The 21,034-nt window shown below is 36.0% G+C and overlaps 1 protein-coding gene across 1 annotated transcript; it reads right to left on the bottom strand.

The window, feature by feature from the left end:
* Positions 1 to 2,238: 2,238 nt before the first annotated feature.
* LOC114137961 (ligand-dependent corepressor-like) lies at positions 2,239 to 19,408 on the bottom strand. Its single transcript, XM_028006834.1, has 7 exons — positions 19,300 to 19,408; positions 12,288 to 12,353; positions 11,529 to 11,608; positions 10,552 to 10,696; positions 10,077 to 10,394; positions 9,875 to 9,977; positions 2,239 to 7,679 (listed from the first exon to the last, which is right to left on the bottom strand). The coding sequence occupies exons 1-7, from the start codon at positions 19,394 to 19,396 to the stop codon at positions 6,668 to 6,670; spliced, it is 1,821 nt and encodes a 606-aa protein (XP_027862635.1). The 5' UTR covers positions 19,397 to 19,408; the 3' UTR covers positions 2,239 to 6,667.
* Positions 19,409 to 21,034: the final 1,626 nt, after the last annotated feature.

The following is a 21,034-nucleotide window of genomic DNA, read 5'->3' as shown; positions in this document are numbered from 1 at the left end:
TTTGAGGTTCCTCTAGTTTTTTGTTTTCAACAGCTGACGTAGGTGTAGAATCTGAAACACTACACATAAGTAGATTCTGACAAGATTTTATTGGAGTTTTACTTGAGGGTGTGGGGTTTCTATCAGCTCTATGGCGCAGACTCCTGTCTGAGGCTGAAACTGGTTTACCATTGACAAAGCCAACTATGACTGGTTCTGGCTGTCTCAACTGATCTGGCAGCTGAGCTTTGGTGTCTTTTTTTCTATGCCAAGGTGGCAACTCCTTTGGCAGCTCATCAACTGGCTTTGCAGGCTCATTGCACTCAGCTTCATTATTTGTTGTCTCTACAGGTTCAACACAGTTCTTGGTTTCTGGCATTTCAGTTTCTATCCTTCTTACAGTCAGTTCCTCTGCAATACCTGTAGAAACTGACATTTCTGTCCTTTCAACATTATCACAATGCAACTCCATCTGAGGTTGAATCTCCTGACTTTGCTCCTCTTGCGTTTTTTCCTCTTTATCTTTCTTTGTCTCTTCCTCCACTAGATTTACTGTAACAGAACTATTCTGAATATCATCCTCACAACTGAGAAGTTTATCTGATGAAAGCTGGTGCTCTGCCTCTCCTGGGGTGAGACTCTCTAATGAGTCTACTTGTGTCTCTGTAACTGTTTGCTCTGTATTGTCCAGTACAACCTGTTGAGACTCTGGCTCGTTACTGGTTGTTGATTCATAAGAAGGCGGACCAACACTTTCTCCAATTTCTTTTGCCATCCTTAGATCGTTCATTGTCTCTTGATCCGTTAAAGTGTCTGAAAGAGTTTCTTGGCTCTCTACTAGAAGGTTCATAAAAGTTGGTGAACCAGACTGAACCTTATTCTGGCCCTGATCGGTTTGACTCATTTCAACCTCTACAGAATCTACCTTACTAGCGGCTACCTCTACAACATCTCCTGCTCCTGAAATGACATGCTCATTCGATTCCTCTGAGGGAATTTGTTGATTCACTGTCTCTGAGAATGTTCCAGCAAAAGGCATATCTACTGGTGGTAGACCTTCAGGTTTGGTCAGAATTTGTTTCGGCGTGACCAGTGTAGTCATCTCTGGCATTGGGTTTGGACAGTTGCCCCTTCCGGCTAATGTGCGAACTGTTTTTAACTCCCAAATGTCATCCGAATACATATGCCCCCTAGTACTTTTTCTGGCATTACGGCGGGGGGCCATGCCGCGGCGCTTTTCCTTTAAACAATCTGTAATTGGTTTGTCAATAAAAACAATGTCACAGTTGCCGATATCAGGGTCAACTATTTCCCTACAGGCATTGTCCCTGACCTGATGTTCAGAGGATACCCTGACAGTCTTTCTTGCTGTTCGAATAGAATTTGAGGGAAAGGACACATGGGTTGGAAACACTTTTGCCATCTTGTCTTTCTGATGTTCAAGAACCTCTTTCTGACTAGCTTGAGGAGTGACGTTCAACTGACTGTGTCTTTTCACAGAGGAGCTAAGTCTGGCACTGTGTGTCTCTGTTCTATTGGAGGAACCCCTTTTCTCTTCGAGAAAATGGAAGGGAGAAGAAAGAGGATTATCGAGCACACATGACAGCTTCTTACCAGCAGCAGCACTGCTGGTTTTGATCTTCATCCGAACAGGTGGCTGATCACTCTGACGATTGTTCTCTCCATCCACTGAACTGGGGGTGGAACTGACCTGTGGTTGGTTACTCCCATAACCAAGACTAAAAACATCCAAAGGCGGGCCTGGGGTTATAGATGTTTTCAAGGACACCGCATCCTCCAGAATATTCTTTTGTGAATCGCTGTTTGGAACAGAATTGGGGAATTCCAGGACTTCAGCTTTAGGAGTGGATTTATTGGGAAGTTTTAGCTCAGGATGTGATTTCTCTGGGATTGTACTGCTAGAGTTTGAATTCAGAGATGCTTTCCCTCGAACACCAGAGGTAGAGTCAGATGTTTTTTGTACATTGGAGGATGCATGAGCCTTGACTTCCGTTTGAAGAAAACCTATTGCATCTACTATCCGTCTCTGGTGGTGTGGACACAGTTTTGCCATGAATTGTTCCAATGTGGAGGTGGACTGCAGGCCTTTTGCTTTTGAAGAACGGTAGTCTGGAGACTCACTATGGAGACAAAAAGAACAAAACAAATTAGCATTACTAATGTTTGATACACCAGTAATTATGGATGTGGATACAAACTTAAGTGCTTGCAACCAAGTGAAAAAGAAGAATACTAATATCCGATTTTGTATGTTGCATATTTATTAGAAGAATAAGCAAATCTAAAACTGAATCATTCATCCAGTGAACTTGACCAATCACATTTTTTTAGTGCTTACATTAAACATACATACAGTATATATGCATAAAATAATACATGCACAAGACAGTGATGGTAGTCCAGTTTGATATAGGTCAAACACACATTTTTCATTGGTAACAAGTACATATGGGGCAGTTCAGTACATCAGATTTCATATCGAGCTTATTTAAAAAATTTAAAAAAATCATCACATCTGAATTACTGAGACAACATGTCATAAAAATGTAGTAGCATATGTGGTCAGAAGAAAATCTGACCACATATGCTACATATGCTAGAGATGTGGAAGATGTGACTACCACATCTCTGGTAGTCACTTTTTTGGGGGAACAAAAAACACTTGGATTATATCATTTTTAATATTATACCTTAAGGACAAAAACAAACATTTGAATAAATATAGTTCTGTTTGGAACACAGTTAAATTGTGTTGGCTCTTATATACAAAAATGGACCAAATAAATATTATTAAAGTTAGTTTTCAAGCAAGAATGTAACCTCTTTTGAAGTGTTAGTACAGTGTATAGTTATGCATGGCGAAAAAACATTGGATTAATTAAAAAGTAAAACAAAGATTTTGCATTTAGCTGTTTTTCATTAGTTTAAACTTTTTCAAGCACAGATCAAAACATAAAGACCAACATTCACCCACAATAATTTAAAACTGAAAACCAACACTCAAATAGTAAATGTACACATCTTGGCAAAAATGCTAATGTACCTGTTGGTGTTTTAAGAATAAATTTTAGATTAAAACACAGGCCTTCCTGCAACTAGAACCCATTATATTTTTAAAGGTTGCATTTATTAACTTCACATCTCTGCTTGCAAAGTTTAAGGTGTAAAGTGGAGTACCTGAATAACAAATAAGAAAAGTGTTGTCCCTGAGGGTGTCGTTCAGCATTGCCATGAGGAATGGACACCAAGTACAGGCATTATTCTTCCACTAAAACAACCTATCCAAACTTACAAACAGGCAAATTCATCCACATGGCTGATACTGGAGTACTGGAGTATACAGAATCTATACATTACAAATTACAAATCTAGACAATTTTTGTATGCAGTCATGTTCAATAAATTAGAATATACGTTTCTGTGAGGACTGTTAGTCAAAGTAAAGTTTGAAGTACATCTTGAAAACAACCTTTAAGCAGGCATTAATATGGTTTTTATCAACCCACATTTTTGTTTTGAAATGTTTTGAATAGTCTGATTTAATATTATAATATTAACTGTTTTCATTGGCTGTGTCAAATCATAATTAAAATAAATAGAGGCTTGAAAACAACAGTTTGTGTGTAATTAAACCATATCATCTATTCCACTTAATGAATTTAGTTACTAAACTACCTAAAGTTCTCAACAATATTTTTACTACTTTAATATGACCATACTCTGAAGTAAAATTTTTTTGAGACTTTGAACTGGTTTACGTCCAATGCAAAGTTACAGTAATTCCTACTTTTACATCAAATCACACAAAGGTCGAGCATTTGTTAATATGAAAACATCTTCAGGACAATTTACAGCAGATACAACAAAACTTCTAAAACACACAGTTTAGCCCAATCATGCAAAAATATTGGTGTGTTTCTTTATACTCTTCAAATGCCAAAGCAAAGACACAAATGCTGTACAGTGATTTTGAGAGCCACGTTATCAGTAAGAGACTTTGGTTGTCATGTATTTGCTAAGTGAAGTTAAGCAACATTTACAAGATATACACTTCTGTTTACCAACTTTTCTGTGTAGTAATATTTTTTCATGATATAGATGTTTACATTCTTTGTTACATGGCCTATAGCATGCTGAAAACAATGTATTAATATCAGAAAAGAAGTGCATGGACAAAATATATTATCAGCCGGAGGAAAAATTGAGGCAGAAGTGAAGTTTTGAATCACAAGACAAAAACACAGTTTACACCCTCAGTAGAAGAAACCAACGTCAGTGTAATAGACAATTTGTAGATCACAGTGCATTTACTAGCTCTAGAATATGTAGATACTATTACATTTTTATGTATTTTACGTATTAAATTGCACTGCTGTTTTTATTCTGTGAAAGTGTCTTACAGTATTCGGTGTGTTGTATGCATTGGAAAATGCTACAAATATAATAACAGTAAAATCTTATTATGTTCCTGTGAGGTAGTTGATTATTAACACTGTTACAACAGAGTGTGAAAAACACAAAACAGTGAATCAAATTAATAAATGACTAAGATTACAAAAGAAACTATCAGTGTCTTCAAAGCTGCACTGGATGATTGTCTATAAAAAAAACTAAAAACTTAACACATCAAAAATCAACTGCACTGTTTTGTGTTACGTAAAGCAATAGCTTAAGAAGTTTTTGTATTTTTCCTCCCCCAACAATAAACAATACCTGATAAAAAATTATTAAAACATTTGATAACTGAAAATCATTTGAAGATGAACACCTGCATTTGACCAAAGACTGGTCAAAAAGACGACATGAAGCAACCTATGATAAATTGGTAGGTTTATTCGCTCTCTATTGTTACTGTGCTGACATACCAAAGGTTTATATCCCTGAACATGTTTTACTCTTAAATAATTGCCTGATTTCTCTAAATCTAAATATTTTTATACATCATAAGAGTGTAGTGAAAATAATGTTTTAGTGAAAACATCGACTATTAATAACCACGTACCACCACCAGTATCTATCTGAAAGGCAGCGAGTATTGCAAAAGCTTCAATAGCAAGATTTGCTGGAGTTGTGTTAACCTGATAAAAGAATAATGGGTCACGACCCCATTACTCCAGAACGTCCTGAGATAAAAGTGATGGTGTATCCTTGATGTGAACTGCTGGATGTGGCCAACTCAAGAAAAAAAACAGGCAAAAAGTTTTATCAAATTGGCAAATATGCCCTCAATAAATATTTACTCCTTATACTTATCCCTTATTAGTGTTATGTTATGTCAATTTTGTTGACATCACTGGAGTACCTCAAAGTGTCCATCGATAAGCCTGCCTGGTAGACAAAGGTTTTTTTTTCCTTAGATATAGACTAGTTTTGGAACTATTTTAATTTAAGCTTATTAAGTCTAGCAACAAATAATGTATAATAAGAATGTGAAGAAGTAGGTGCCACAAGACATTACTGAATAAAGGAAAGAGTTACCTCAAGGAAAGAGAGTTATCACTGCAGGGTGTAAATGGATACCTAAGCATGTAGATATCCATTTACACCTGCAGTGCTTGTAAAGTATTGATACCCCTTAAACCTTTTCATATTTTTTCCAACATAAAATGCAAACTTCAATGAATTTAGTCATGAATTAAAGTCTGACAACTAGCTTTCACTGGGATTATTTTACTCTGATACCCTTGATAGTTACCTGAAGAAAACTATTGATTAAAGAAAGCACCATTTTGATCAAATAGTATCTTATTGATGCAAAAATTAATCATACTGAGAACTGAAGACTTAGACTACTGTGCCACTGGTTTGTAAAGTTATTTTGAGGTAAGGACCAACAAACCTGTCTGGGAGAGAAGCTTGCTTGAGGCAAAAACTAAACAAATCACACTGTACCTGTCATATTGTGATAAACGGACATTAATACACTATGAGTAAGAAATTTTCTTTGGCTAAGGGTTAGTTAGCCTCTCAATATGAACTACACTTCAATGCAGTGAAGCCATATAAAAGAAAGAGTATAAATTACACATGCGTGAAAATCATGCATGGAAATATATATTAGACTAGGATAGAAAGGGGGATTAAAATGCAAAATAGTCTTGCTAGAATACGATAATCATAAATAAATATTTTGTTTTTTTAATGGATAAATTAATAATTATGTTATATTACGACACACAAATGTAATTTAAAAGGAAATGTTTCCATAAATCATTTGTAAGTTAAAGTAATCTTTATAGTTCCATAGAATTACTGCAAATTTACTTTGAAGATTTGAAAAGCACTTCAAGGAAACACACAGGGTTTGTTTCCTGTGTGTTCTTAAAGGAAACACACAGGGGCGCCAGATATCTAGTCTTCTTATTTGCTGTGTGTAACAACTCATTGTAGTGTACAGTGCCCACATATCTTTTCGTAATTTCTTAATATAATAACATACGAGTGAATAAATACTTTTGCATTTTACTGGAAATCTACTTGTACCGCAAGGAGACGCTTACATATTTGAATATCATAAGTAAATATAATCAGGACTGGAGATAAAATAAATAAATTAATAACAAATAAAGTTATTGAGGTTTTGTGGAAAACCAAGTCAACTGCTGCACAATGCAGCAGATGCATTGGTTAAATAAAAAACTGTTAGTTGGTTTCAGAAAAAACTCACTCATTGGACATTATTAAAAACATTTCCAGTTTCTTGCGGTGGCTTCTCTCTATCCTGGGAGAGGATGTTGACGGTGTTCTCAATCCCATCAGGAGACAATGAAAGACCCTCCTCCTCCACATTACTGGTCAATTTCAGTTTCTTTTTGGGGGGATGTTTTAAGGTTCCTAGACGCTCTTTAACCTTGTATTCCAGGGTACTGTGTGGAATCCCATAGACAGACTGGGCTTTAGACACGCTCATTTTCCCACCCATCACCACCACAATAGCCTCTTCGAGTAGCTCTGTGTTGTATTGCCGATATCGCCCTCGCTTCTTCCTGGGGAGCCTGTTTCCTGGATCTGTTTCTGAGTCCGCAGAACAATTCCCCGCAAGGGCTGGGTGGTCAGTGGGAAAAGACCAATATTCCTTCTCTGACCCTGAGCTGTTAGATCCCACACTGCTCCTTTTCTGGATCTGTCTGGGAAGTATAGAGCAAAGCTTCTTTCCAACAACATTTTTACTGACTACATCTGAATATTCAGAAGGCATATTATCCCAAGAAGGCTTTGATCCTGTAGTTAAAACTCGCACATGAGGAATCTTGATGTCAAAAGATGGTGAGCAGGATAGGGAATGCTCTTGGCTTTTGTTTGCCTCCTTAATGTATTCTTTCTCAACAGAAAATGACTTGGACAAAACTCCAGCGGCCTCCAAAAGTTGTGGTATATCTTTAAAGTGCTCGTTAGCATCATCACTGGTTTTAAGTTTCAGTAGGGCTCCAAAATTGGTTTTACAATTCCAGGAAGAAGCAGCATTTCTTCCTGGAAGCTCAGTGTGGTTGCACCCATGGGATTGGCTAAGTGGTGACTTGGGGTCGCTCTCCAGTTTGGGCTCCTTTTTGATGTGTAGCGAGTATGCAAGTGATGAGGTAGGCTTAAAACAGGTGGAATGGCCGATATTCTCCCTCCTCCTCCCATTCTGTAGGTTCTTCATAAACAGCCCGACTTGTCCGTCCGCTCTCAACGACGGCCTGATTGGATGGAAGGAGATTGGATGTAAGCAGAGCTTGCACAGTGCCCTTTTATCTTTCTAAAGGTGGATGGCTTGTGGGGGGGAGGATGTTGGCCACTCCTTTATTATATGACATTGTTTAGGTAACATTATAATTATAGTCACTGTCCACAATATCTTTACATTTCAGAATAAAAACGGCTCTGGTTTCACAATTTTTATTTATTTATTTTTGAAGAAAACTGTACAAATTTTGAAGGAACATGATGAAGAAATAAAAGCAAAGCAAAAAAAAAAAGGGAAAATAAAGCATTGAAACTGCAGGTTTTTTTCTTGCAATTCATTCATGTGGTTCAAAATGCGGAACCAAAAAACGGATAATTCTTCCAATAAGGGAACTGTGATTTTACACAGGGCACTGTATTTATGACATGATAAGTAATAGAGAGAAATTATGTTGAGGTTTTATATGTGACATTACCATGGAGCAAGTGCAGCAATAAAAGGAGAATGCCAGGAGAGAATTATTGTGTTGATCAAACTCAGAAAATTAACAACTTGTTAACAGTGGTTGTCAGTTGTTTGACTTGATTCCTTAATCAATGACTAAGTGAAGGTTAAGCTTATCATTGAGCACTTCATCATATTACCAATGTATTCAGTTTTTTAAATTTAATCAACATCTTTTTGCAACAACCCATTTTAGTGCCCTTTTTTAATTATCAATAAGGTAATACAATGAATAAATGGAGAAATTAAAGGACTATTCCTAAAACTTGTAATAGTGATTACATATGTTCAGACCTAAAGGCAGGAGTTCTTAATTTTTGTGCATTCAATGAAAATGAAAGAAAACTCTTTCTATATTTAACTTGCTGATCCCTGAGGAGAACACATCATTGTAAAACTGGAAATTTTAGCTGCTTGGATGCCATTTTGTCCTTCTGAGGTACAATATTCACAAATGTATGATTCAGAAAATGATGCAAGCTACATGTTGTATAACTAAAAAGGTCATTCAGCTCTCAAGGCACAGTAATGTATGAGTTCAAAGAAACTAATGCTTAAATAAACCAAATATTTTATTTGATTAAAAGGGAACATTCAAGTCTGGGTGAGTAAAAAGATTCAAAAGATTAAAAACCAAACAAATTCCAACTAATAATAATTAGTGTTGAAAATAAAAACATATCAAAAATAAAACAAAACCAGGTTATGGCTGTAAGTAAAAATGACGTCAAATCAACAGATGCCATTCTTTCATATAAAAGCATGTAGTGAAATAAAATAGTCAACATCATCCATTTCAGTTCAACTCAGTAGTATATTTAAGTGATGTTAAATATAAACTGACCACCCCAAATACTAAATGAACTCACTAAAAGGAACCAGGTCAGTTTAAAGGATTTGTTACACTACAAGATAACTCTTTGTTGATTTTATTGCAGAACCTGTTAAATCCTCAAATTACATTTTCACATGATTTTCTGAGTCTGCATTTTTGTGAGTTTGTCTATTTTACTACAAGTCCCACAGTATGCAATAATAACATCAGGCCAGCCAGAATTTTGAGACAAAATGGTGATTGTAAACAAAACTATAGCCAAAACTTGGCTAACTATAGTTTTGGCTACAAAACTATAGTTAGTCAAGTTGTTAGCAAATTGGCTACCTATAAAGTTAACCAAATTGCTAACTTGGCAACTTAGCAAGTTCCAACTTTAAAGTTGCAACTTGAAAGGCAAGTTGCTAACTATTAAATTAGAGATAGCTCCAGTGATTTCTAATACAGAACAGTATTACTTTTTGAAAGTTTAGTAGAAGTAGTAAAATTGCAAACTATATTCTACTGGAAATTGAAGAGTGAGATTTCCTTTTGTTCACAAAGGTATTTTTTCTCTCATGCAAATATATCCGTATCAGATATCTTTGAACTTGGTTGCGACAGTAAGTAATTGTACAGATGAATGCAATTTGACAGATGCCATTCTGATGCAAAAAAAAATATCTGACCTAGATATCTTTGCATGAGAGAAAAATACTTTTTGTGAACAGACCAATTTTTCTGATGATTTTTTGTCAAATCACCTCAGCTCTTTGATGCCAACACATCCAACTACATAATTTAGCCCTTTTTTGTTATGCTTCACAATAAGAAAAAGTATCAACACAATCTGTGCCAATAGAAACAAAAGAGGAAGAAAAGATTCTTACCACTTCAGCGAGACTGTAGCTGGGGAAAGGCAGACACTGCGGGAAGATATGCTGCTGTTGCTGCTACAGCGATTCCTTTTGATAGATAAGTCAAGAACTCCATCTATCAAAACACACACACATGTATAGAGTTTTTGGGATCCTTGCAAACTTCACCATCGTCAGCATACTTGTAAAATTTTACCAATCTGTTTCAAACTACCTTGTTCGTGGGGCTCTGCCGTAGGCTTCTTGATGGTGAGGTCTAAGGGAGCATCCTGGTCAGCCATGAGAAGCTTGCTCAAGACCGGGTTCTGGTTTTGTGCTGCTCCAACCAGGGTGTTAGCAGGGCTGGTTGAAGTAGTCCCTGATGGAAGGAGTGGGGCCAACCGGCTTTGGTCAGAGGGAGGCGGGGAGTCTGAGCGACTGTCCTGAGGAGAGCTGGTTTTTGAGGTATATTCGGCTGCAAACTGGCTGATCATTCTCTGAAGAATCTCTCGAGCCACTACTGGAATGTGTGGGTCTGAGAAATTTGGCACATCTGAAACACAGAGGTAAAAACTGTTTAGTGTGTATTCCTTCTCAGTTTTGATCAGTAAACATGCCAGAAACAACACATTTAAATAACATTAATCTTGTTTAAGTTTAGTGTAATCCCAACTCGAAAGTATTCAAGTAACAGTAACAATGTCACCAACCTGAAGAAATACCTTTTCTGCAAAGAATTGCATTGAGAAACTCCTCAGCCTTCTTCTCTAGTCTGATGATTCTGATCTGATCTTTAACTAGAAGAGGTTTAGGTGCATCTTCAAGATGATTCTTGTTGAAGCCAAATAGGTGTTCCTGTTAAATAAAAGAGATGTGTTAATCAAGTAGGTTTAGAATTCAACATACACAAAACAGGGGCCTTTATACACTACGTAAATAATTTTAATAAGACATGATGAATTATAGAGTATATTCTCCTTGACAACTATACAACAATTCAGTTTGAAGTTTTTCAGATGAACACTTAAATATTTGCAGTGTAATGTTAGCCACACATCTATTGAATTGGCACTAAAAGTAAAAAAAACAAAAAAAAGTGTATTATGGTGACAAGAGCGATGACTTTCAGTTTGATCATCAGTGATCAGTGATAATCAAATCTTGTTATGATCCATGAATTCGCCATACCCAACCACTACTAAGTGGTAGCATCAACAGCACTTCTTAGTATAGAAGTTATTAGTAGAAGAAGGAAACTTTAAGTTAACTACATCACACTCATTTTTCAATTCCTTATTGCTCCATAGAGTTCATAGTGATTTGTAACAACCCCTGCAGATGGAACAGGGAAGTAATATTGGTAGTTTAACTTAAATCTCTTATTTTAGGTCAGTAGGTTTAAGATTATCATGACGTGTAACAAAAACGTGAACTGAACAGAAGGACGATCTAAAAGGATCTTGTCTGTATGAAAAGTCACCCCACGTTCTAAAATAAATAATTAATGGACATCCAGAGCAGAAAGTCCAGAAAAGTATTTAAAATGCTGTTTATTAAATTTCTCAAAGAGAAACTGCAATGAGCTAAAAGCAGTGTCAGAGAATCAGACATATTCTACAAAAATCACCAAACACATCTCTACAGACTAGCCATTTGAATGTGTAAAAAAGAAGAAAAATAATCTTACTTTGACTTTATCTCTCCTCAAACAGCAAAACAGACAATTTTCATCAAATGACCAGTCAGACACAGTAATAGGCTCAAAGTCTGTGAACACAAAACAGATGAAAGTTGTTGGAAAAAAAGACACTTGCATGTTTTGTAGCTTCACTTTCTTAATGACAAATAGAATTGAGATAACTAAAATTTAATTTCATTTTAAAATCTTAAAATAAAGATTTTGTGGTTAATGTATAAAATCTTAAGTTTGAAATTTTTGAGCACTTGAATATTTAAGACAACACATGTCTTTCAACGACTTTATTCATCAACACAGGTTAACATTGTTAAACTTTAATAAAAACACTTATTGAAATCTTAAGAGTACAGCTTCCATTTTTATTCAGATTTTCTTTAATTTAATAATAAGGCAATGGACATACATATATATAAATAAAATACAGGAGTGGGCCACCATGAATACATGCTAGTGTACCATCATTCCTTCTGAATGTCCAGCTAAAAATGTAATGCATAAAAATATTTTTTGACTCATAGCAATTATAAGGCTTTCCCTATTGTCTTAGTAAGAATACATATTGTCCAAAATGTCAATAGGATCCCATGCTATCAAAAACATTGCAGAAACACAAGCCATCCTCTCTTCTGCTGGCAGTGGGTCTGTCTTGGATCGATGTGCATGGGTACCAGATGGTACAATGGAGGAGCATTGTCATAATAAGCATGCAACAGCTTAGCAATAAAGAAAATGATCTGGGATACTCACCCTTAAATACTTTTAGTTCTTTTACCAACTCTGGACCAATCAGACCTTCAAGGATGCTCTCAAAACCTGCAAGTAGACATAATTAAATAAAATAAACATTTGATTTCGCATTTGTACATAAATATAACATTACCTTAAACCCAAAGCAGGACAGAAAGCTCTATGAATTCTTGATGATGGTGTCTCCACCCCATATGTATTAGATTCCGATTCTATGTTTTGGTCAAGTAAAGTCTTTCCTTTTTCAGTGGCTTAAAGTGATGCTTTGGAAACAGACATTATGAGCTGCAGCTCTAGAATCCAGTAAATACACACTTTATTCTTCTGTTGCCAGGCAACTAAAGCACCTACAGAGTTCAGAGTGCTGCTATAGCATGAAATGAAAGAGCCAGCAACAGCATCACCAGGTGATATATATTGAATTATACATCTATAGAGCTGAGATAGGGAAATTAAAAGAAAACCTTGAGTGAAAAAAATCAGGAGTGAGCCAAGCCAATCAAAGTGCAACTGCATATATCTCATGTACAGACTGAGGAGATATCCTATGGTCTCAGCTGTTAAATAGATGGTTTGTTATGCTGCACAAAATTCAACTATGCATTAATTCAGAACAATACATAATGCCTGCCAACTGCCACAGGGTCAGCATTACCAATCTGAAACTACTACGAGTTAAATCAAGCACTAAAGAGGTCAAAGGCAACATCTGTCCAATGAACTGTCACAAATATAAGCACAACTGTTTGCCATGTGACCCACAACAACTGAGGATTTAAAATAGGTTAATATCAAAATGTATTTTACTAAGCTAAAAATATGATTAGTGAGCAGTTAGATCATAAACGTGAACCAGGGTATACTAATGATCGCAATTCTACAGATAATAGAAAATGCCTACTTACAAAATCCTTCACAGATAGAGAGAAAACATATCAGCCTTTTCCATCTATACTCTTGCAAAGCTCAAAGTGAATTCAGAAAAGCTTGTCATCTGGTAAAATGCCCCATTCCGCCTTACAAATTCCCACCCACTTTCCAGCAGCCAAACATAAAAGGGGTAGATGGAGGGGTGGGAGGGGATGAAGTGGAGATGCCTATAGCAGCAACATGGGTTTGTTTCTGGGTTAGTGCACAGGACTTCAGCTGGAGAGCTATCCAATCCTATTGCTGAAATATTTCAGAGGCTGGAGAAGAAAAGTGGGTCATCCACTTTTTATTTGACAGTGCAGCACCATGGCATCAAACTACTCTTCAGGAATTCAGTTTAAGGCATTTTAAAAAAAAAAGGGTCACACTGTAATCCCCGACTTTGAGGTCATGTTGTATGTTTTTTTTTTTTGTTTTTTTTTTAAGAGGAGGACATTATATCTTGCAATGGATTACAACATGAAACAAAAGCCTGTTTAAACCCAAGTCTTATTTTTGGATAAGTGAAACATTTGGAGGTGCTTAAATTACTGAATTTATTACAACAGGATAAAAATTAAAGACCGCAAAAAGGAAACTGAAAATGGCCACATTTTACAAGTTCATTAAATACACTATAAACTATGTGTTGCATTCTTAGATCCAGTTGTGAATTGTGGCTCAAGACAACTTCTTTCTAAAGACATACTAAACATTTATAAAACATAAAAGGAAAAAAAGTTTAAATTTACTTATTGATTTAAAAAGTAAATAGGATGGTCTGTTATCAACTCAGGTACAACAGATATAGTACACAATAATAAAACTTAATAATAATAAATCATGTCAAACAAATGCTACAATAAGATAAACTATGTATCACTCCTAAAATACTACTGGTGTTTGAAATAATAGTATTAATAATAATGATTTGAGAAAAAAAGAAGCAACCTCCCAAATATTATATCCAAGCAGTCCGTGATTTAGCAAATGTGTAACTTCAGTTGCGGTACAATGTTTTGTCCAGCTATGTTTTTAATTGTTCTACTTGTTTTGTATTAGGCATTTCTAAAGGGGACTTGCCTTTAATGATTAATTTTAGTATAGAAAAATACTCACAGCTAACAAACCTCTAAATACAGACATTGTGATACATTCAAAATCATTTCCAAAGTTTCTTACATTAAATTTTAGCCAAGGATTCAGCTCATTTAGATGTTACGAATTATTTTGGATAAAACCAGATTATGCTTTGTGATCAAACTTTGAAATTCTGAAAATCAACAATTTATAAGGTTTAAAATCTGTAAAAGTGAACTTGAAAACTTTGAATTCTTAGCATTCCTGTTGTTAAAGTTAAATCCCGCAGCTATATATCATAAACATGTAGACACCAACCATAAAATGTATTTTACAATTTGCCTAAAAAACGTTTTAGTCAAGCTTTGACATTTAAACTGCCCAAACCCAGCCATGAACCCTTCGTACACTGATTGTGAATTATACCTCTGTTCAATCTGCCTTAGCCTTCTTCTGACCTACATCTAAATCCAATCAGAGACAGAAAGATTTGGAGAGTGCTGTTTGTAACCCTTATCACACCACTCCCACCACTGCTTACAAAGAGAAATCCCTCAAGATCTACAACCAGAATAACTTCCTTAAATCCTACACCTAAAGCTGTGTGGCACATTGATGTGACCCAAGATCAAAACTCTTTTCACTTTTTTCCCCAGAAGTGGGCTGTCGTGCTAACGAGGAAAAAATATATATTTTGACTGATTAAATCACCAATGCACAAGATCAATCAGCAACTCATTTGTCATTGCAAAGATAAGTGCATGCTAGTGTCTCTTTGTTTTAACTAATGAAGCCAACAAGGAACTGTAGGCTGTGTGTGTCACACCTGTTCTAAAGCGCTCTAGATGCTGAGGGTGTGCAGTGCTGCACCAAACTTTACTGATCCCATCCCCCACTCAGCTACTGTAAAAACACCTTCAGACATAAGCAAAACCAAAAGCTCATTAAAACTGGAGCCTGGATGTTTGCCAGATCTAAATCTTATGAGGTAAAAAAAAACACAGAGAAAGCTGGCATTTTGAGGCACACATTTCATATTAGATTTCAAAATAGATCATTATTCACACATTAGAGTCATGAAAACAATAATTTTGTGCAAAGAGAGGATACAGAAGAAGTAGGTGTGGTGTAAAATGACTGGGGACAAAAGAGTACAAAGTCAAGCAAGTTAGAAAAAAATGTTATAGTTGTCCTAAAAATATTCAACATATGGCGCCCAAGCCAATTATCAACTCAAATTTGAAAACATTGACTGTTGCAAATCACCACAGCAGCAAACAAGTACTTTTACTTAGGTGAATGCAAATGAAAAATAATTTGCACCCATCTGGGCTAAAATGTGATTGCAGATATTATTCATCACAAATACATGATAAATTAATCAGGCTATCCAACAAAATGATTTTCACACCTTCAAATGGAATTGTGCTTTAAACACATTGTGCGATATGATGTAAACTATTAGTCTAGTAGGATGATAGTATCATAACAAATTTCAAAAACATATAGGATGATCATTACCGTTTAGAAAATATGAAAAGAGTGGCAGGAACTGCCCAAGAATCCAAGATTGTGTCTCTTACATTCATGAAAGCTCTGGATAATTTCAGACGTCAGGCTACATTGCTAATAGGAAAACATAAGCCACATACCCACCAGAGGGAAAATGAATAATATGTGCTACAAACAAGTTAGTCTGTCTAGTTTCGATATTTGCTTGTTTGGTGTTTGAGCAAATCTTTTACCCCACACATCTGCATGTTAAACGCCAGTCTGAATGACGCACATTCTAGAGATTTTTTAAATGCCGGCAGCTGCTGTATAAGTCTGAATTTTCCCCAAATCCACACAGAACGCACATCTTTTGGATCTGGGGGTTTAGTCCATAAATGCATGTATGGGGCAAAACATACAGACAATTGTTACTGCTGTTCCACTGGACAATTGTGCTTGTCTCCGGCCTGCAGTTTTACTATTCACATTAAACAACATGTCCATTTCAGGGACAGTGGAGTGGTGGTGGCGTGCAGCCCTCTCCACCAAAAAGCCAAACAAAAGTATGTCCTTGTTGTTCCGGACTGAATATGCCATTCTACTGGCAACAAGCTGATGCTGTTGTCATGTACTCTGCAGCTTCACAATTATAGCCCAAACACAAGGGACATTTGTCAATCATAAAGAGAGAACTGACTAGACAGTCCTGGAAAATCATCAGAGAGTAGTTCAGAAGTTGCTATTGTCTCCTTACTTTTTTATTAACAATATAAATCCACTTTCTATTCTGCCTGCGTAGTTGGAATATTCATTTTACTGACTTAAACCATAATGAGGATAAAGTCTAAAATGTTCTGTCAATCAAACAGCTCTAAAGTGTGACGCTCAAATGACTACAAATCATCTATAACTTCCAATCTAACTATGCCTTTTCCAATTAGTTTTAGGTAATTATTTTAAATCAAAATATTGTGATTTAGCATTCCACCATCATTTTAATGTGCATATCTTGGCTTTTACATACTGAAATTACACATAAATAACATTAACCCATCTCCATACAAAAGAAAGAAGATGAAACTAATTTAATATGACATTTTCAGATTATGAGCCTGACATGTTAAGTTATATGTTTTGAAATAGTCAATGATCTACCATTTACAGAAATTGGTTTCAAAATGTACTTTACCATCCGCCATCATCCCACACAAGTAGTTATTGACATTTATTACACTAAAAATATTGGTTAATTGCTTCAATGTTATCTGACAACAATATCAATGATTTGATATATGTCTCTACTCAGAAAAGAATAACAATTAGAACCTAAAATTACAATACTACATAAATTAACAATGGCAGAACCCAAATATGAATTCCATTACTGCTATTTAGATGTAGAGTTTTGGGTAATTTATTACATGTGTAACTTAACACAGTATATAAACAGATTGTTGTATGCATACCATTCACTTGTCAAATCAAAAACTGTATATTGCCAAAATAAACATTTTCAATTCAAAAAACCTTTTTGCTCCTATATTAGGTCATCCAACCATCAGATTAGTGGAAAGTGATATTATACCTATTCAGCTTCAAGAGTTTCAGGAACCTCTGATCATTCAACTAATTTCTTTAGGGAAAACAATGCTTCTTTAGAAATGTGGACGTTAGCATTGGAGACGTCTGTGCATGCTGCAACATGTTTTACATTGAAATTGCCTTTTAGGCTTGAATAGCTTGGATTAGACAACCTCTTTTTTGCACAAATTGCAAACGATAGTATTTTGCAGCAACCCATCAGATCACGTGGTTTTTTTTTTTTTCTTCACCAAAATTTAGCTCCTATTGGGCAAAAAAATACCTTTTTGTACTACTGCTGTTTTTCTATTTTGTCTACTGCTGTTTGCGGATGTCCCTTGTGTGTCGGTTTTATGGGCGTACAAGAAACATGTGAATACAAAGGTTCCAGTTCATAATTTTTGTATGTAAAAGGAAAGATAATTTTCTCAAATTTTTTATGTATTAAAATGTATGTAATTAATCACATTTAATGCAATAAAATTCCTGTCCAAGTTACTTGAACCACAAAATTTTAACGGCCACTTGGTTTGTAATATTGGATGAATATGTGCAATTCACAACTCAAAATTTGCTATTTTTTAGGTTTTGTTTTTTTATGATGTGTCCCTTTATAAACAATAAATATAGCTGTTGTTTTAGTATTACACTATATGACACAACACCATCAGTGTGTGAATGTGTGAGTGAATAGATAAATGTAGAGTGAAACACTTTGGGGTCCTCTGGACTTAATAAAGCGCTATATACAGTACAGACCAAAGGTTTGGACACACCTTTCTAATTCAATGGGTTTTCTTTATTTTCATGACTATTTATAAGGCAAGATATCCCACTTATTAACCTGACAGGGCACACCTATGAAGTGAAAACCATTTCAGGTGACTACCTCTTGAAGCTCATCAAGAAAATGCAGAGTGTGTGCAAAGCAGTAATCACAGCAAAAGGTTGCTACTTTGAAGAAACTAGAATATAAGGGGTATTTTCAGTTGTTTTACACTTTTTTGTTTAGTGCATATTTCCACATGTGTTATTCATAGTTTTGATGCCTTCAGTGTGAATCTACAATGTCAATAGTCATGAAAATAAAGGAAACTCATTGAATTAAAAGGTGTGTCCAAACTTTTGGTCTGTACTGTACGTTCAGGCCATTTAAGATTTTTTACCATATCATGTTGATCAAATAAAATAAGTGTTGCATTGCAATGACTGAAGCACAAAAAACGATGTTGAAGCGTCTGAATTTGCAGATTTTCTTCCACACAGTATAAAATATGCTGATATAACACTAAAACACTACAACTAAAACAAATTGTTTATTATTAAGTTTTGCACATTCAAAAAAAAAATAAAAATAAAACTACTACTATGCACCAACACAGTCTCGGCAGTGTCGTTTGCAAGCCTATGGAAGTTCGTATATTGTGAAAAAGGGAAAGTCTCCCAACAGTGGGGTCTCCTCTACTTCCTCAAAGCACTAAGCGCGTCCACGGGTGGTAATTTAAACGCTAACTGAGAACATCACCTCACGGGTCTGTGTCGCCCTCCCCCCACCCAAATTACAGTATGATCGTAGCGCAGGAGCGCGCCGCGCACGGGTACGTCTTTAGCCGACGCTACACCCACTGACACTCCCTTTAAAACAAGCACGGTGCCCTTTAAACAAACTAACGTTAGGCCAGTACATACTTTATATCCACAACTGAGACTCGATGTTAAGAAAACCAGCACATAATCCAACTTCAGTGGTGTGATATTGTAGAAAACAGTAACACTTCAATAGCTAGCCCAACTGGCTGCAGTAGGAAAGAAACAGTTAAGGACAAAAAGTCGCTCGGAGATGCCCCGAGTCGGTCCGGTAATAGATGGTTATTTACACCGAAAAAAGCTGCAACGAGTGGAAATTCAACCCGTAAAATGTGAAATATCTCACTGACAGTTTCCTTACCTACACAGTGAATAAGTTTGTGTCGCCAAGAGTCAAGTTCCTGCCGAAAGCCGCGCCTGTCGATTGTGCATTGCTGCTTTTTGCACAGACTCGCCATTTTCTATTTTCTCTGGCGGCGGGCACCAGCACGCAAAGAGGAAGCGCTTAGCTGTGGCAACGGGCGCGCCCCCGCGCAGATAAGGGAAGCTGAGCTGAGAGCTGCCAGCACTTTCTCATAAACATAGATATAACTCATCATATGAAATATTTCCATATATTAAATATATTTATATGCCCTGCGACAGACTGGCGACCTGTCCAGGGTGTACCCCGCCTCTCGCCCGGAACATAGCTGGAGATAGGCACCAGCAACCCTCCCGACCCCATTAGGGACAAGGGTGCACAGTAAATGGATGGATGGATGGAAATATATTTATATTAAATATATTAAAATATTTTCTTGGTTACTGTTGGCATGATATTGGTATTAGTCATGTTTTGTAATATTCGTGTGTATGTGTGCAAGAAGTAGGATATTATAATTGCTTTTTGTATAAGAAATAGGAATATTCTTTAGTAAGAGAATTTTCCTACAGGAAGAAAGAGAGAGAGGAAAACAACAAGTTAATGCAGGTGGGGGGCATGTATTTGCTTAGAGATAGAAATTTTAAAAATAAGAATAAGAAATTGTACAGTAATGACAAAATTATAACATAAACAATACTGTTCTAAATACAGTGTTAAAAGAGTATAAAAATAATAAAATGTAGCTCAGTAGGTTAATTTAGAGGCATAAAATGAAGATGTCTGCTTACAGAGAAGTGCAAACAGTTGTTCTTTGAAATTAGAAAAACAGCACAGGATAGCAGGGTTATAAAGACTTAAATTTGTTGGGATGCACAATGGTTACAAAGTCTTAAAGCTGCTGGGAATAAAGATCTGCAGTAGCACTTCTTTATGCACCGAGGATAGCAGTCTGTCACTGAAGGAGGTCTCCAGTTGGGCAACAGCTTAATGTGGGTGGGAGACATCCAGAGGTTTTCTGTCCACTGAGTTGAGGGGTCATCCTAGGAATTCTATTTTCCAAAGATGTTATTGTAAGTTGAAAAAAGAGATAGGGTGCTATCTCATAATGATTTCAAGCACTTATGTAATTTTTTTTCTGAGGGACAATAAAGGACATGTCTATTCTATTTATATTATTCCACACTGTCAAATAACAATTGATCGTTGTATTTTATCCTGAAGCAATACAATTATCCTCACACTTACACAATCAAATTTAAAGATGTGGGGAAAGATTTATTTTAGAAGTTCTGGTCTTTTACATTGATGTTTACCAGAAATCTGTTTAACAGCATTGAGGTTTTTCAATGCAGCACAATACTCACTAACAATGAACAAAGAGATTCCCCTGTATACAGTGCTTGTGGTAAGCACAGTAGAAATCAATGAGCTTAAGAAAAAAATGGCGAAAAGCTCTTACAGTATGCAAGTATTCTGCCAGCCTGTCAGCTGCTGCACCATCAGTAAATGTTGCTTTCAGTGACAGTTGGGGCGCACATGTTTGTTCTCTACAAATTAAAGTAAGGACAAGCCATAGCTATATACAAAACAGGTCTCACTAAATTATTGTTGGAAAAATACATAACGAACTTAAAGTATTTAATTTAATATTTTTCCCTTCTGATCTTTTCAAGAGATTTTGAGATTTCCTTTACGCGTTCGGAGTTTACAGGCAGGACATGAATGCGCC

The sequence above is a fragment of the Xiphophorus couchianus genome, chromosome 22, assembly GCF_001444195.1.
Source record: "Xiphophorus couchianus chromosome 22, X_couchianus-1.0, whole genome shotgun sequence".
Taxonomy (NCBI): domain Eukaryota; kingdom Metazoa; phylum Chordata; class Actinopteri; order Cyprinodontiformes; family Poeciliidae; genus Xiphophorus; species Xiphophorus couchianus.
The sequence above is the reverse complement of the archived record's forward strand: the minus strand, read 5'-3'. Positions and strand labels throughout refer to the sequence as shown.